This window comes from Drosophila serrata, unplaced genomic scaffold (genome assembly GCF_035046125.1).
Source record: "Drosophila serrata isolate PLE 108 unplaced genomic scaffold, ASM3504612v1 contig_362, whole genome shotgun sequence".
Lineage (NCBI taxonomy): Eukaryota > Metazoa > Arthropoda > Insecta > Diptera > Drosophilidae > Drosophila > Drosophila serrata.
Window position 1 is genome coordinate 3,045,941 of NW_028257260.1, and position 18,095 is coordinate 3,064,035.

Here is an 18,095-nt window from a genome sequence, read left to right on the forward strand (position 1 = left end):
CCCGGTCCTGTGGCTCGTCCTGTGGGTGGATGGGCGTTCCGCCTGTGCCAAGTGAAGTGTAGGCGCAAAGGCGAAACACGCGAAACTTGTCGGTGCAATGTAATAAATTTCGAAAAACGTCCGAACGCACGGCCCATAACGAATGGCTTGGCCAATGCACATGGACAAGTGCCACCCTGGAACCACCCTAGCGATGCCAGAGAACCACCCATTGCAACGGGCCAGGCCACCGCCTTGTTAGGCCGCTGCAATAAGTCTTTTATGGCTTAGAGAGCCGCCGACAGAGAGCTAAAAACTTTTATCATTAAAGAAAAGGTGAAATTTGGCCATAAAAACACAGACACAGGCACACCCATATGTATATAACCCACCTCCTCCTATACACACACTATAATGGCAAAACCGGCAAACGTGACTCACAAAATCCGCTCACGTGACCGAGTCAATAAAGTGTAGTGCAAAAGATTTGCGAGTAAATGAATTTCCCCTCCTTAATATCCGTTTTTGCCGCGTGCCCAACACTGCTGATGCTTTGCTTGCACTTAACCAACACTGAGGCATCGTTTTGCGATCATTTAACCAAATTTCTAAACAAAGCTAACAAGAAAGGAAACTAACTTCGGAAAGCTGAAGCTTATATACCTTTAGAGTTTGCAATTGAATTATAGGACGGAATAGAAAATTGGCCATAAGTAAGCTTCAAATATTCGCATTCTTCGAGTATATATTTATTGATATTTTTACATGAGAATTTTTCCGATCAATCAAAAATTAAAAAAGGCATAACTCAGCCATAAGGCATAAAAAACCTTCATTTCTATTTGGAAACCTTTCCTATCTTAGTTTTTAATAGATTAATAAGTCTACATACTCAATTTAAAACTTAAAATTTGTGTAAATTTTTGACAATTTTTACAATTGTCACCCCTTACAAAATGTTGATAAAAATTTTTACAATTTTTTTTCTGTCCGAGATGGCTAGATAAACCCGGCTATTGATGCTGATCAGGAATATATATGAATTACAGGGTCGGAAATGACTCCTTCACAGCTTCTGACTAAAATTATAATATAATATTTAGAAATATCTTTCTTGTCATTTCAATATTTTATTTAATGCTTGTTTATTACTCTTGTTATATAATAATTCAACAAATGTTAAAATAAAGTCCTAAAATATTACCTATATATTAATTTCTAGTAGTTCGATTCCAGAGGCTTTTGTAGACCAACAAGTTTTCCCAAATGGAAAACGAATCCCTTATCGATCATTCTGACCCCGGTTATCGAACTTGACTTTGCCACTTGCCCGGCCCTCGAGTGTTTCCTTCGAATGCTCTCTTTTGGGGATTTTCCGACCCGTTTTCCAAAAGGCTTTCCCAGGCTTTCCTTATAGGTAACTGAACTCGCACGTACCAGCCAGCGAGCAAATCCGCCCACTGCACACATTTTCACCTGCTGCGCCCCACTTTATTTCATTTCATTTCCTGCCATTTGCAATTTTCCATTTCGGGTGAACTGCAACTGCACACTTTATTGATTTCGAATGCCATATTTTGGGTACTGGGGATTTAGGAGGAGTGAGTGCCTCTCATGCAAAGTACTCGGTATTATGGCTCGGGGCAAGGGGAGTCCTCTATATGTGCTTTATGCCTGCTCTTTTTGGGATCCGTTTTTGGCAATTTGTTAATTGTATTTCATATGCAAGCGTCGCATGCATTGCAAATTTTATTAGCTTGGTTCCCAATGCAAATAGAGGAGGTATGTACATATAAGGCATGGCGACGCTGTTCGGAAGTGAAACATAAATGGAAATCAACTTAAATATGCATGGCATGTAAATACTATGAGGCAAGTTGATGCCTTCAAGGGTTCATTGGTTGTCTCTTCCGCTTTTATGGTTTAATTCGATTAAATATTGTATTTTTGCATAGTTCTCTTATCGCTTTTTTTTGTTCAGCTGCTGACAGCCTTCAAATTCAGTATTTACACAGAGGAAAATACAAAGCTAAAGGAAATCAGGAATACATTTAGGGTTAATTTAAAAGGCATACAGAGAAACAGGAAAATTTTAAACAGTTTGCTTTCATTCCCGCTTTTCCCCAGTGCATTTCTACCCTTGAAAGATTTCCTCTTAATCTCTTATCGCCAATTTGGAATCTGCAGCTTGATTTTGGCAAATTTTGTTTATTTTTTTTGTTTTGTTCTTCCCATCTAGCTCAATTAGCTTGACATTCCTTAAAGCTGGATTTACTTACATCCCCCGGATTTTCACCCCCTCTACGCTTCGGCTATGTAAATTCATACTTGCAGAGCAAACGCTCAGAAAAAAAGAAAAAACTGGGCAAGGGGGAGGGAAGTCGCTGAAAGGAAAACCAAACAAAAGTACACACAAAAGTTTAGCTGAGCAGAAGGAACAGTTGGGCTACAAAAAAAAAGAAAAAAATATACATATAACTGCAAATATTTTCTTATGCTCGTATGAAATGTAAGCATGTAAATACCAGCACCCACACACACGCTCTGCTGCCTGATGGGTAGGAAAACACATCCACAGACATGCATAACTTTGCTGCAGTCGCTGGGAAAATGGAAAAAACGGAAAAGCGGGGAGGCTGCCTTCTGAAGACAGCTGCGTGGCGACGACGAGGGTTGCCTCAATAGTACTATTTTGGGATGAAAAAATAGTCATATTTATATGCTCCTCCCCTCCAAATCTTCATTGCTAACTCGTTGGCAATTTTTCGTAGCACACTTTTTGGGGCCCGCCTCGCAGATATGAAAACTTTTCCCCGTCTCGCTGGTGTTCTCTTCTCTCTTCCTTCTTTTTTTTGTGAAATATTAATAACAAAAGAAGAATTTAAACTTTCAATGAAGAGCTCCGCTCCCCTGCATTTCTTTATTTTTCGTGTGTATGAGCTTCTTGTATATTGTATTTGTAAACAAATATGGAAATTGCTGCCGCTGCCGCTGTTTGTGCTGTTTTTGAGAAGGAACTCACTTCAGTCACCGCCCCGGCTGAATGACAAGTGGGAAAGCTGCCTGGCTGGGGGCGAAAATCCAGAAGGGCGGCACAACATCAGCATAAATGCCATGTTGTAGTGGAAGCGGCACCAGAAATCGTCCTTGCACTTTACATTTTGAGGTCTTTAAGGTGACTTGAAATCTGTCTGTAGCTGCAGCAAAAGGATTTGCCAAGAGAAAGTTAAATGGAAAACATATATACGTATATATTCTTAAGTTCGTTAAGCAAGCAAAAGGAGTAATGGGATTAAATTGAATTTTGAGTGCTTCTTTTGTTTTATCTTATGCTCTGCAGAAAAATTAACAACAAGAAAATGCATCAAAAATAATAAATTTAGGAAATCAACTAAAAGCATCAATTTTAATTGTCCTGTTATCTGTGTTCAAATTGAATATAAATGTTTTATTCAAAGGCCTCAAAGAGCAATATTTGGCCTTTTAAAATGCCAGTCAAGTGAAGGTGAAAAGTGCCACAAAAAAGCAAACAAAGACACAAGGCACTCTCGTGCAACTACTATTATTAAGAAATTAATCTACTTGCAGCAGAGTAGAGTTCGTGCGGATGCAAAAACATTGCGGTTCCTTTGACAGGACGAGACATACATAAGCGGTTTAAGAGGGGCGGCGCTTAAAACTGTACAAAAGGGATAGTAGCAAATTGTGGATCGATATGAGAACCACTGCAGGATATTCCCATAATATCCTGCCGAACTGGGGGCTGGGGCGTTTTTAATATCGCAATGGCTTTCACTTGTTTACCGCTTTATGCAAATTTCATTGTGAGTCCAGAGTCCGGCCTCGATTTTGTGTGCCATGTGAACATATATCCGCCATATGCATACTACGTGTGTGTATACCACTCACTTGTCTCTGGGAGAGTTGAACAATTTATTTACTTTATGCCTGGGCAATAAAATAAACATATGAAGGAGAATTAAAATATTAAAAGTTTTCAAGTGGGCGGCATAAATCAATAAGGTATGTGTTAGGCCATATCAATTTGCCAGTTCAATTTACAAAATTTCTGCATCGCAGACAATGAACTCCGGGCACAAAACCCTCTGGCATAGTGATGCAAATTTTGCGCATTACGCATACGCACTGTTGGCCGTAAGGGCTCAATGGGAATTAATTATGCACCTAAGTGAATATTAAATAAATTCATCATTTGTGGGCAGAGGTCAGGCCAACACACACACATAGACTTAACAATTAAGAAAATGATTCACCAATTGGTAATGCATATTTAAGCCACAATCCAAGGGGGGCCAAGTCCAAAGGGCTTTAAGCAAGTAATTCGATTGGCATCTGCTTTATTAACAGCTCTGCAGAGTATTTCATTTTGGGAATTCCTCAATTCAAATTCAGTTTATAGAATTCAATAAAGAGACATTCCGGTTTGTCATATAATACGTTCGACTTATTCCCCTGCCCAGGCAGACCTGGAAAAGCTTATGGCAGACAAAAGAAGAATAAAAAACAGAAGGAAAAGTATAATTCTGAATGCAAGAAAGACGGGGGAAATCACTGCCAATTAAACCGACATTGGCATTACTCCGATGACAACTGATGCTCCTTCTGCTCTGCTGTGATTCCCGTAAATCGTAAATCTCCTTGCCAATTTCCCAGCAGTTTCTCCTTATACCCCTTATACTTCCTTCTTGGCCAGCACTTAAGTTCACTGCCATCTCTACGCCGTTTTGCCATCACAAATTGGCCCATTCAGTTGGCCGCCCAGCACTCAAAAGCTTACCCAGGTGCGGATATATATACTTATATATGGGTTTGGCAATGGCTCTGGGGATAAGGAGGTATTTTCCCCCGTTCTCTCTGTGTGTGTGTGTATTTGGGGGGGATCCCCCAACTCCGACCGATGCTCGATCCTTGGGCAAAAGTGTAATTAAATATCCATTTAGTGTACATTACGTTTCCTTTTGGCCAGCCTGAGTCGGGTAGACACATTACCAACTTTGTGGAAAAAGCAAACACACACACACACACACTGGCTGAGAGAGAAAACCCTCAAGAAATAGACAGAGGAAAAGGCTAGGAAAATCAGGGAGGGAGTGGCAGCGGGGGGGAAAACAAGAAAAACACGAACCGCTTAGCTGGTTCCGAGCCAGAAGTTTAAAGAGCTGCTTATGTCTAAATTAATTTAAAAAGTTCGTTCACTTGAAAAATCGCAGTGCCCCGCCCTTCCGCCCGCCTTTTCCGCCATTTTCCTTTGGCATCCTCTTGACGTCCATTTGCGGCCGCTTGAGAGTTTTCCCGCGGCTTTTCCACAGCCATTTCCCTCCTCGAACTTGGTTCCCTGGTGTTCACTCGTTTATTAAAGATTATGCTTATAATGACGATGACAATGACGACGACAAGCAGGAGACGAAGCCGGGAAAGCGGGGAAAACGCACGGGATGGGAGGATGGAGGGGGAGTGTTGGCCTCATCAAACCCCCTTGGGCTGATGATGATGCTGCTATTTTCCAACATTTTTCTTTCGCTCTGTCTGCGCTTTATTTTATTTTATTTCATTTTCTGCTATGCTTCTCTCTGTCTAAATTTATATTTCCCTTTGCTGCTTCTTTACTCTCCTGTCGAGGCCATTAAAGCTAGCTGCTCGGCTTTCTTTTAATTTTGCCCCCGCCTTTATCCTTCCAAGCTGCAGGAGTTCTTGGACCCTTTCGCCAAGAAAGGTCCAACACGGAGCGTGATTTGTGTGGAGTGCTTACTTGCCCAGCCACTACAGTGAGGTCACAATACAAGCTCCCCTCTATATGATTTACAACTCTCAAAATAATACCCAGAGATCGCTTTAAGGATTCATAGTAAAACTCTCACCTGCACTCATTGCCTCATTTTCTTGCCATAAAAAGTGTTTTCCTTAAACCTTTTCCGCTGTTGAACTCGCTGACCCATTTATAGATACACCATATATGGGTTAGGACTCCTACTTTCCGCCGCATTTTTCTTGATTCTTCCGCCAGAGGATTTGTGCCACTGTCGTCATCGTTGTCGTTGTCGTCATCATCATCATCATCATCAACAGCAGCAACAGCAACAGCAGCAGCATTATCCCTGTTCTTGGAGCCAAGTCATTTGGCCATTGTGTGTTGGCCCGAAACCTTTGCGGTGAGAGGTGAGAGATGGCTGCCATTGTTGTGAGCCGAACACGAGGCCTCCAGTCCTTGCAATGGCCATTGTTTCTCCTCTCCGTTTCATTTCTATGTCATTTCCGTAGAACCCACCTTTTTTTTGGCCTCAAGCACACTGGTTTAAATACCGGGATTTTCCGGCGTTGAGAGAAAAAAACATTGGTACATCGATCTGTCAGGGATTTTCTTTCTATTATAATATTAGGGTTCTTTGGGTTGGTATTTTGTAAAGAAATTTTAATAGAAGTATAGTAATTAACAATGCAATATTAATAGGTAATATTGCTCCTTTTAAATCCTCTAAAGATCGCATTGGTAAAGCCTGAATATAAAAGAGTTTATAGACTTCTTCCGAAAGTTTAAATAAATATTCCCCCCAAAATAGTCACATTTTTCAAGTAGTTATCCTAATGTGTATCATATATAGACAACAATCAGTTTTAAGCGGACACAGTGTTGGCATTTCACAGCTAATTTCAACGAGAAATATTTGGATCGTGAGATTAGTGGACCGAGAGCCGTGAGGGCGGAGGAGCTTGGTCTGAAGGACTGTTGGTTTTTCGGTGGGGTTCCGTGCTCGGTGCTCCGTGCTCTGAGCTTCGGGCAGGACAACCATAAGTCATCCGACCGCTTGCCAGAGAGTGCGCTTATGCAAATTTGTGCCAGCTGACAAATGGGACAGCATTTGCACAATGCCGAAAGACAGGGGCGCCGAAAAAAGGGGGCCAACGGTGGCGGCGGCTTTCACCGCCTCGTTTTTGGGGGCGCTGGGGCGTGTCTATATAAATGTCATTTGTGTTGTTGTTCTCGGGTCCTTTTTTTTTGTAAAGAGGAGAGAGCTCTCTCCTCGCTTAGCCTGACATGATGATGATAAAGTGCACATTAAAGAATATTTTCCCATTGCCTTTTTCGTTGTTTCACCATTGTGTGTGTTGTTTGCTTTTGATTTGCTCCTTGTAATTTTGGTTGTGCGTGTGTGTTTCTTTCTTTATTTTTTTTTAGACAGTTTTTTTTATTTCTTGTTGTTGTTGCGGCTGACTGCTCAACTCTAGTGGGGAATTATTTATGGTTGAAGCGCGTTTTGAATTTTAAAACTAAAAGAGCAAAGGCAAGTAGGAATTTTGGCCTTTGGCCTTTAGGCCTGGGATCAGGATCAAATCGATAAGATTTTAAGCAGAAAGTGTTGAAAAACAAGTTATATAAAGCTTGGAAAATGCATGCAAAAGAATTTTAATTTGATAAGAAAACCAAAAGGCAAGTGGTTTCGACTTTTCTAATTAGCTCTAGGGTGTACCAGGCACAAAATACTCAAGCTGTACGTATATACTATATGCCATAAGTATACTCCTCTGTATGGTGTTGGAAAAATCATAATATTCTCTCTCTCTCTCTCTCTCTCTCTGCGGCAGTTAGCAAAGGCCGCCCCCCTCCAGCCAGGATACCATTTTTCGCGGCACACACTTTTCTTTATCCCTGCCTTTTCTGGGAGTATATAATCATTATTACACATTAATATATAATATAATGCCGCCGCATATAATTCACACTCCCACACACACACAGCACGTGCCACGCCCCCAGAGCCGACGCCTCTTATCAACATTCTGCAAGCCGCACAAATGAAGTCTTCTCTTTTAATTTTCCCTCCCGCACATAAAATTATTTCCTTCATATAATAAGTGTAATAACTTTCATGTGTCGCAAAAGCAGTGCAGAAAAGGCGGGAAAGTCGGAAAAGCAGGAGAGAGCGAAAAGGAATGGGAAAAGCATTGCGGCGGAATATATGAAAAAAGGAAAAAGGAAGGAAAATTTGAGGGGATTCACATGTCGAAGGGAAATCGCTACTCAACAGCCAAAGCTGGGTCCCTGTAGGAAATAGAGAAAAACCAGCTGAGTTCTGAATGGAAAATCAATTGGGAAAACATATATAAATACAAATTAAATATTAAATATAAATGGTAATAGGGATAGGAATAATTCTTCATAGATTTCCCTGATTCAATGGGTTTTTAAAACAACTTATTAGTGTAAAAAAGAAAATCTCAGATTAAACTCCAACTCGAATATCTCATTTGCAACTTATTATCCTTGAGGCAACCCTCGCTCGTATATATACATATATATTTTCTCCTTTTCCATATGCGTGTATGAAGCACTTAAGTGGAATTGAGTGCGGAGTGCGTTGTCCTCATTCGAAGCTCGTTGCGCAAATCCCGCTCAAGACAATACAAAAAAATCCCGCACTAGGTGAAGAGTACGCATACGTCCTTTCCTCGTCCCTTTGATATCCTTAAAGCTGCAACAAGGCTGAGAGCGGAAAGTGGAAAAGTATATGTCGAAATAGCATTATGCCCCGCCAGTTATTTGACCACAAGTAGGACAAGGTGCACCTTCTTTAGGGGCTCATCGGGTGGTTTTCGGGGAAATGCAAGTCCGCTTGGAGATTGACAGGTTGTGTGGTCTTATTAACAGCAAACAAAAGGGCAGAAAATTGCACAGAAACTCACAATCGAAATATATATACATATATATAAAACCAGACAAAAGGGCTGCAGAATGGTGGAAAGTAAACATGAGCCTCGAATGCTCTGTAAAATTCAGACCCATAAAGGGGGATTATTAAGTACACTTAGGGAAAAGGAAACAGATTACAATCCAAATAAAATACCTTCAAGCAACATGTCATCGATATATTTTCCAATGCATTGTAAAGAGCTCCCCCCCTTTTCCAACTCCACACTTTGCCAATAAATCCAACTAAATGATCGCTTTTTTAATATGCTAATGATACCCCTGGTAGCCCTATTTAAGTAAATTTATTGACTTTATGTAAGCCCAACTGTATGGGCGATAGTCATTAAAACGAATACAGGACTGCGGGACAAATGCGGGATGGACAATGGAAAGCGGAATTATGCACAATTATTTTGGCATTGGCATTTTCTGACCTCTCTGTGTCCTCGCTGCCGCAACCCTTACGTGCAATTTAATTGAAAGGGGTGGCAAAAAGGACGTCAACGACGGGGGGGGGGGGGGGAAGGCTAGTTAACGGGAGCAATTATAGGACAACAAGGAGGCAATCTTGAAGGACTCACCGCAACAAAGGGACAGAGGACAATGTGTGTGGAATAAGAGGGAATTTGTGCTGTGGCTGTGGCAATTAAGTGGGGTCATGGGTGGGTTAATGCAAAACCCAGCAGGGTTGTCAAAGTTACCAAAAAAATTAAAGAGTGTTGACAGAGTTTAGTTTATTATTTAAACTTGGGTAAAGACATGATCAACTCGAAGCAATTGTATGTAATTATGCACCGAAAAAGAAAAGCAACCTAATTGTAAAGCATTAAAAGTCGAGCAACTTTTAAAACATACTTTGCACAAATTAGTTATCTCTGCCGCTAATGCAATAACACTTGTTGTGTAATCTCATTTTCCTCTTAATTAATTATACGACGGCCGGATTATGCTTCAAGCTTATGGTGATTTATGTATGACTTGCACTTGGATTTTAATGCGCGCTCTCTTCCATTGCACGTTCCAGTGGATCCTTCATTCTTACCCCCGCCCCTCCTCCTATTACCTATTATCCTTCGCCCAGGGTCCTCTGCTAATTGCGCTTATTACGCTGGCAAGGAAATTGCAAAAAAAAAAAGTACAAATAAAAATGAGAAAAATGTTTAAATACAGGGAAATGGGAAGAGCGCAAGAATGAAATCTGAAATGAGCAATCCAATGGCTTCGTGGCCATGTCACATAAACTAACAATATCATGGTTATGCCCTCTCTCTATCCTGCTCCTTGCTCTCTGTCTCTCTCTCTCACCAATACATGCACACGAAATTGTCGAGCTTGTCTTGTTTATTGCTGCATACTTCGGGGGGCGCCCCAAAGCCTTAGGGTTTCCCCTCCTTTTGGCATATCCTCTATGAACTGTTGCAGCTGCTGTGCCGCTGCTTCTGCGGGTTGTTTTTCATTCGCGGAAAATATCTGCAAGTGCTCAACTATCGGCAGATACCTAAGTAGTCGCTATTCCATCGCTAGAGAAACGAGATACACGGGGCAAAGCGTTAGTTTCACAAAGTTACAAGAGTTTTTTCATTTTATTTTTGAGTGAAGTGAGCAGAAAGTTGAATATTTTAATTAATTTGCCATAATTAACAACAAGTTTATTAAGGCAAAAATAGTTTGAGCAGAAAAAGGAATCTATTTAAGTGTAAGTTGTACTCTCTTGACTTATACTTTCTGTATTAAATAGTTCAAAACAGACTCTTTTTTTATTCTATCAAAAGCTTGTGTATTTAATTCCTGTATTCCTGTTGTGTGTTGTCAATTGAAATGCCTGAGAAAAACGGATGCTGCAAGTATCAATCACTGACATAACTCACTTGACTGCCCCATCCATCGGTGATCCGGATTAGCCGGCTTCGTTTTGCAAAAGCCTGACAAACTTTCAGCTCCCCTGGTTTTTTTTTTTTACATGCTTCCCCTCAGCTCGGAAATTGACAATTGCATTGCTCCAGCTGTCTGAATGGCAAAAGTGAATTGGCTGCGGCTGTAAAATAACCCAACAATCCTTGTTATGCCCTTTATCTCCCTTCCTTTCCCCAACCCAAATGCACCAAATTTGATTGCAACTTTATGGCAGTGCTCGGAATCGGACTCGGACTCGGACTCGGATTCCAATGCAGTTTCGGATTCAGATTCAGATTCAGATTCAGATGCAGATTCAGTAGCGGCAGCTGCCGTTTCCCTTGCTGCATTATGCAGTGACTACAATGTGTGTGTGTGGGTGTGTGTGTGTGGGTGGGCAGAGAGGGCGTGGCCACACAATCCTTGCAAATTTAAAACACATAAACGGGCATTTAAATTGGGAAAATATTCAACCATTTGGAATGCATGCAAGCCAAGGCATTCATTACATGAAATTACAACCAAAATTTAAACAATATTTGGAAAATTTCGGAAAATATAACAAATAAAATATAAAATCATAAGTCATTTAATAATAAACTCTCACAAGTCAATATTTGTTGCAGATAAATATAAAGTATTTGCCAAGTTTTGTGACTCAAAAGGACATTCCCTTCCTTTGGCAAAACTTTAACTGATTTCCATCTTTAAATACCTTTACCTTTATTTTTCCAGGGTTCCTTTTCTTTTTCAAATTAAATAAACTGTCCTCTTAACCGCCGACAAAACGGACGGGGAATGAAAACACATTTATCTCGATTTTCACGCTGTCAGCGGCAACTCAAAAAGGCGACAGTTTGTGAAAAAAAGCACGCCGGATAAATAAAACAAAACACGGTGAAAAAAATACACAAGACAAAATAAATAAATATAAAAAAAGCAAAACCGAAGCCTGCACAAAGTCAATTTCAAGATTTATTTTTCGCAATTTAACATTTCTGTTACGCCTGTCAGCCGGGAAAACAAAAAAAAAAAGGAAAAACGACGGGAAAAAAAGCAAACAGAAAACCACCAGAAAGAACAAGGAGAAATCCTGCCAAGCAGAAGGTGAATGCGGTTAAGAAAATAATAATAAATTAAAAGCTTGTGCCCCTCAGCTAAAAGGTCAAATATTTTCAATAACACAAAAAGAAAAACGAAGGGAAACCCCAAAAGGAAATCGGCGGAGAATCGTCCCCAACGCGATTTAGAATTGTAATGAAGGGGCCTAAGGCAATGCCGCCAAGTCAAAGTTTTTTTAAATTGTCACAGAATTACCTGTCAAGAATTACCTTTAAAAGCATATTTGCTAAACAGAATACTCTTTAGAAATTTTCCAAAATATTTTAAATATCTTTTGAGATGAGGAATAGAAACTAATTAGATAAAAAGTATATTTTATAAAGAAATCATCTCCTAGGTCATTTATTGCAATGCATTTTTAAGGGAAACCCCCTTCAGAGAGATCTATATATATATGTTCATGTTTAAATTTTAAAAAGTAAATGAAATTGTAATCGCAGATGAACAGGAAATTAAAACCGATACACCCTTCTCGCTGGCCAGGCCGATAAAGAGTGCCGAAAGGCAAGTTACAAATTGCGTTGCGATGCCAATGCTTTTCCGAGGGGTTTGGGGGGATTTTTCAATTTCACCGCCAAAGATGGAAATTCTGCCGTTTGCCACGCCCAACTCCCCCTCAACTCCCACGACGCCGCCTCCCCTCGCAATTCGCTTTGTACTTTGAATTTGTTTTTGACCCCAGGCTGAAAGGGGGGCGTGGCGTGGGGCCAATGCTAATATGGCCAAAATCACAAGTCCAAGAGTCAAAAAAAAAAATTCAACGCGAAATGTGTGCATGTCCCCTCTCTGTCTCTCTCTCTCTCTCTCTATGATTCCCTCTCTTTTTTTGCGTTTTTGTATTTTTTTCATTAATAATACATTTGAAGCAAGCCGGAAACGGAAATGCGCGTTGGATGGCAGCCCAGAGCTAACTTTATTAGTTGGGGAATACTCAGCATTGGAAAGTTGTAATTTTTTGCATTTCTTTTCTTTTCTTTTTTCTCTTGTGAAGAATTAAATTCCTCAGATTCTGGCTCACGCTTTTAAGTTTCTTTTTTCTTCATTTTGCTGCCTGATGCCTCTCCCTCCCACATGGGGAATCCAATTAAATGCCCTGCTAATCCAGGGAAAAGTGCGGGAAATCACAGAAAATCCCCACTGTCGACTGCTTAAGTCAATAGAGTAGTAAATGAAGCCTCGGTCTTATCAGGCAGCTGCCATCGAGTACACTGACAGAAAATGGGAAGACCAGGAAAGATTAGATTATATTAAAAGTTTAAACTTAAGAATAAATAGAAAATTGCAAAGGGTTCCATTTATTTTGTGACTCTTTTAACCAGTGAAAATGTAGGAATTTCTTGCAAAAGTATTAAGTGCTCTTTAGAAAATTTAGTTGGACTTAAAGGCTAGCTACTTTTCTCTCTGTGCATAACGCAATCTCCGCTCCTCTGGTTAGTCACAGCTTAAAAGCTTGGATAATAAAAACTGGAATTATGCGTGAGTGTGTGCCAGGGCCAGGATATGTCTGTGTGTGGGCTGTCCACATGGAAATGGCAAGTGGGCGTTGATGGAAATTCCGAATGGAAATCCAGATGGAAATCGAGCCAAGCCGAAGGAGGAGATGCCTCTCTCCTCCCTCCCCTATCTCCCTGTTGCTTGCGGCAATTAAACGATAAGCGTAATCGGTGCTGTCAATTCGCACGAAATGCGTCGAAAGTCGTCGTCGTTGTCGTTGTCGTTGTCGTTGGCGGAGGATTTCAATTAGCCGCCACGCAAAAATTCCAACCATCGTCCTCGAGAACTATCTCCGGCAGAGCTTCCATTTCATCCCTCCCTTCCTGCTCCTTTTGGCCTTTGCGCATATATACACATATAATATATATATTCGTGTTACACCCACACATAACTAAGAGAAAAGCGCCCATGGAGGTGGGGGTGTGGGGTGTGTGGTTGGGCCACTAAGTGCGGCCAATTAGCACAAAGGCTGAGGAAAGTGTTTCCGTTTAGAAGATGAGAAAAGCGAGCACCTCTCAAGTGACAATTTGCTTAGCGCTTCAATTTAGATGCGAGCCGAGGGCCGAGCACCAAGCACCACCAAGCACCAAGCACCGAGAACCAAGCCCTGAGTGGTGGTGGTGAGCTGGAAAAGCGAAAGGTGGTGGTGACCTCGACCGAGAAGGAACCACCACATGCCACCGGAGTGGCTGTCCGTCAAGAGGGAAAAAACTAGACAAATGGTAGTAAAGTTGGTGGGCAAAACGACACGCATATGTATATGTAAATGTCCTAGACCTGTCGACAGTTTATGTTTGTTCTCATTCGAAATGATGATATTAAGTCTTCTTTACTGCTTTATTTATAATATAACTTTTCATATAAGATCAACTTTAAGATTCCCTCATAGTATATTTAATATATTCTATCAACTTTTAGGGTTCTATCACGCAAACTAAAGCCACATCTTGTTGCGGACACCGTTAAGCAGTATATAAGTCGGGCCCAACGCACAACCAAAAAGGGTTCTCAAGAGCAACAAAATAACATGGAGTTTTTACGCGGCGTCTATGCGTTTATGCAAGTGAGTAGATCATCGGTGAGTGTCAACTGTTTCCTTTGTAACAACCGTACTAATCCATATGAACTTGCTCTATTTTTATACCGCCTTTGGTTGATTGATTGATTATACCATACCATACTCTACTCTACTACAACAACTCAACTCGAATCAAAAAAAAAAAATATATATATATATCTTAATCTCTCAAAAACCAAAATAATAAATCGAATTGAGTAAAAAACAAAAAAAAAAAACCGCAAAGCAAAGCAAAAAAAAGCGAATCGAATATGTTATCACTACCTTCTACTATCTACTTATTTATACCACTACTACTACTACTACTACTACTACTACTACTCTACTACTACTACCACTTTTATAAGCGTTACCAAAAAGAGAACCAAGTAAATACCATAATTACCAAGTAAAGAGAATCGAAAATGAAAGCCAATTAACAAAAAAAAAGAAAAACCGAGAGCCATATGTTAACGTCAAATGTATCCCACACTGTAAATACTGACCCAAAAGAAAACTCCAAAAACTCTAAACTCCACCTCAGCCCCATGTAAATCATCGACCTTGAAAACACTTCGGAACTTGACAGATGCCCGAAGGATTCTGGGACCCATGGACGACTCAAGTAATCCCATAACCAATAACCATCGTCGAGCGAATAATAAGAAAGAAATAAGGGGTTTATCCCCCGAGAAACCAAGAAACCAAAGACCATCATTCCATCCCAGTCAAAAAATAATACTCGTCCTTCTACTTACCTCTTACTTACTTTTACTTTTCGAACGACCACCCACGCCCAGACCCAGTCATTCATTTCGTTTGTGTTTTGAGTTCAGTGGCCATGACTTTTACCCATTGCCATTCCATATAGATGATAACAATGCGAAATGCAAATGAAAGTAACAAGAATAACAATACTCGTAATAATGTACTTACCGTGAGAACATTATATTCAAAAGATCACAGAACAAAAGACAAAAAACCAAATGAACATTCACATAAATTGCAACAAGAAAAGGTCAAAAACAAAAAAAAAAAACAAAAACAAAAAAAAAAAAAACAAGAATAATAAGAAAAGGCGCTGAAAAAAAATTAAATTAATATGCAAAACATTCATCAAGTAGGATTTTAAACAAGAAACAAGGCGACAAGCGGTCCGAGAAAGAAAAAACCCAAAGAAAAAACAATAGACAGTCTCTGGAAAATGAAAAAGCGACTGTCCCTGTCGCACTCTGACCACTCACTTTCTGCCCGTCTCTTTCTCGCCTCGCCTTGCCCCGTCTTCCCGTCTCTTTCGCCCCGTGGCGAAGTACTCATCGAGACCCATTCTAAGCCCATTGTCCATTAACAACCATTGTCCATCCAATATTCCCATATCCATATCTCTTTCTCTCTCTCGGCCCACTATCTATAACTTTCTCTGCCTCTCTGTCCCTCTATCTCTCTCTCTCTCTCTTTCAAAACATACACTCAAAAAGTACACATATGTCTCTAACTCTCCGTTTGCGTCTCTTTCTTTGTTGAATTTAATTATTGTTTATAATTGGCTGTGTAATCGATTGATTAGTATTAAATATATATATATATAAATATATATCTGTAATTATTACTGTGTCTATGTCTGTCTCCCTCTCGCTGTTTGTGTGTTCGTTTGTTTGTTTGTTTTTGTATCGAAAGTCCAAATTTTTGCCATAAATTTAAGCGATTTTTTTAGTTAAGCTTTATATCTCTATAGAACTCTATGATTGTGTGCGTGTTAGCCCCACAATAAACACCACCCTGAATTGACACAAACACCTTTTGACAATACAAAAAAGACATACACAACTCTATATTCCCAGCGTCCCTCGATCCGTAGATGTTTCAGGGTGATCTATATAACTAAAAACAAAAAAACCAAATGCTCTATATATTCTATATACCGAAACCGTACCCGAAACCGATACCGATACCAAAATAAAATCGAAACGAAAACCGAAATCGAAACGAAACAAAATGAATGCACCCGAAGGTTGACTACAGCGGAAACGGATATGGAAATGCCAACGTCAGCAGTGGCGGCTATGAGACAAATGCAACCCTGACAACCCTGTCCAGCGATTATCCAGAGCCGGAAGCGATTCCCACCAGCGGAAGCGGAAACGGCAGATCGATAAACGATAACAACAAGGAGCCCGAGGCCACAACGGCAACAGCCGAGGAAGCCGAGGCCCCCTGGCCAAATCAAATCGCATCCAGTTCCAGTTCCATCGCCAGCTTCATCGCCAGCTCCAGCTCCAGCTCAAGCTCTAGTTCCAATTCCAGAACAGATCCTGCCCAGAGAAAGCGAAACCTGATGCTGGCCCCAGCAAAGACAGCGACGAACCCGACTAGAGACAGTTGAGAGTGCGGCAGAAATAATGGCAATCGGTGCCAGATGCGGTGAATTACGAGAAAGAACTATGAACTACGATCGAATAATGCTAACGAATGTGATAACTCGTATGTACATATAGCCACGTATATATCCAAGTATATAACAAAACATATTTACAATCGAACTATTAAGCCGAATCAAAATGAAACGAAACGGAACGTGACGCGATAACTCTTAGCACCAGCAACTATAAATCCAAATCCAAAAAATTGAAAATCAAAACAAAAAAAATATCTAATCGTAAAGTAAAAAGAGAAATCAAATGAAAACAGGGCAGCTCGTGAAAAGGTGGCCTTAGCTTGTGCGACTGAACAAAAAAAAAATATATGAAAGCAATTCATCGATAACCGATAAGCAATAAATACGATCAACGAATCAGCGATCAATCAAAAACTAAAAGACAATTAAGTTACACAGAAAATCGATAGCAAGAGCGAGCTCAACGCAGGCGACGCGCAGCGGCGGCGGCAGCGGCAGCGATAACAGTTATCGATAGCCGATTGACTGGCTCTGTACCACTGCTGGCGGTGTGTGTGTGTGTGTGCGTGTGTGTGCGGTGCCGCCCATGCGGCCACGCCCATCCATCCCCACCCCCCGCCAAAAGCAAAGTGATAGAAAATGGTAATTACAACTCAAGCAATTCTAGTTCTCATTTAAAAACTCACCACCCAACTCTCACCCGTTCCCCCCGATAAATATCGATACATTCAGCTCGGACTCTCTGTCGATCTCACCCAAAAGGGAGTTCTCTGTATCTCTTTCTCTCTGTGTGTATCTCTTGAAGAGAGTCTCCCTCGTACCTTCTCCCGACCCCGTCTCTTTCTCTTTCCGTCTATTTTTTTTCAAACCACACTTGATCTGCGCCTTGTTTTTTTACACAATAAATACTGCATACATATAATATATCGTTATACCGTAGTTGATTAGCTCAAATTGTGCTTTTTTATTTATCGTTTTGTCATTAATCGTTTTGATTTCAACCTCGATGTCGATTCCAGATTTTAGCTGCACTAAGCAATGGTTTTGTTTTTCAGTTTTCCTTATCCTTGCTTTGGCTTTGTCGACTCCACCCGTCTCTTTCTATCTCTCTATCTATCTCTGTTACATTTTTTATTGTTTCTTTTTTAATCGATTAGAGCGCGATTCCAGGAAAAGAAGCAGAAAACAAAAGACAGAACAGAAAAAAAAACCAGAACAGAAACAGAAAAAATCAGGGGATGCAAATTCCAGAAATAATAATCGATATTTTATCAAAAACGCAGCCGCACCGCGCCAATAAAATAATACAAAATATTAATAGTAATAATGAAATGAGAACGAGAACCCTATATAAACCGACGAAAACAGATTGCTCGCCTGCTACCACAGAATATGCTGTCAACGTCTACGTATTAATATAAAAATAAACAATTAAGAAATGTAATATA

At 40.4% G+C, this 18,095-nt stretch overlaps 2 protein-coding genes across 4 annotated transcripts in view; both read left to right on the forward strand.

Annotated features, from left to right (window-relative positions):
- Positions 1-18,095, forward strand: part of shakB (Innexin family member shaking B) — a 160,043-nt gene that overhangs the window by 105,444 nt on the left and 36,504 nt on the right. For 2 of the 3 annotated variants that reach the window (XM_086839211.1, XM_086839212.1), the window contains exon 3: positions 14,114-14,273. In XM_086839211.1, the coding sequence (XP_086695337.1) occupies positions 14,114-14,273 (160 nt within the window). Of the gene's footprint in view, positions 1-14,113; positions 14,274-16,234; positions 17,290-18,095 lie in introns of those variants that run through there. The other variant, XM_086839215.1, reaches the window with a different exon arrangement.
- On the forward strand, positions 14,419-16,920 carry LOC147642746 (uncharacterized). The gene has a single exon (XM_086839218.1). The coding sequence runs from the start codon at positions 16,252-16,254 to the stop codon at positions 16,633-16,635; it is 384 nt and encodes a 127-aa protein (XP_086695344.1). The 5' UTR covers positions 14,419-16,251; the 3' UTR covers positions 16,636-16,920.

What these genes read in the sequence shown, in the direction of transcription:
- LOC147642746 (XM_086839218.1), top strand. Translation starts at nt 16,252, where the DNA reads ATGCACCCGAAGGTTGACTACAGCGGAAACGGATATGGAAATGCCAAC.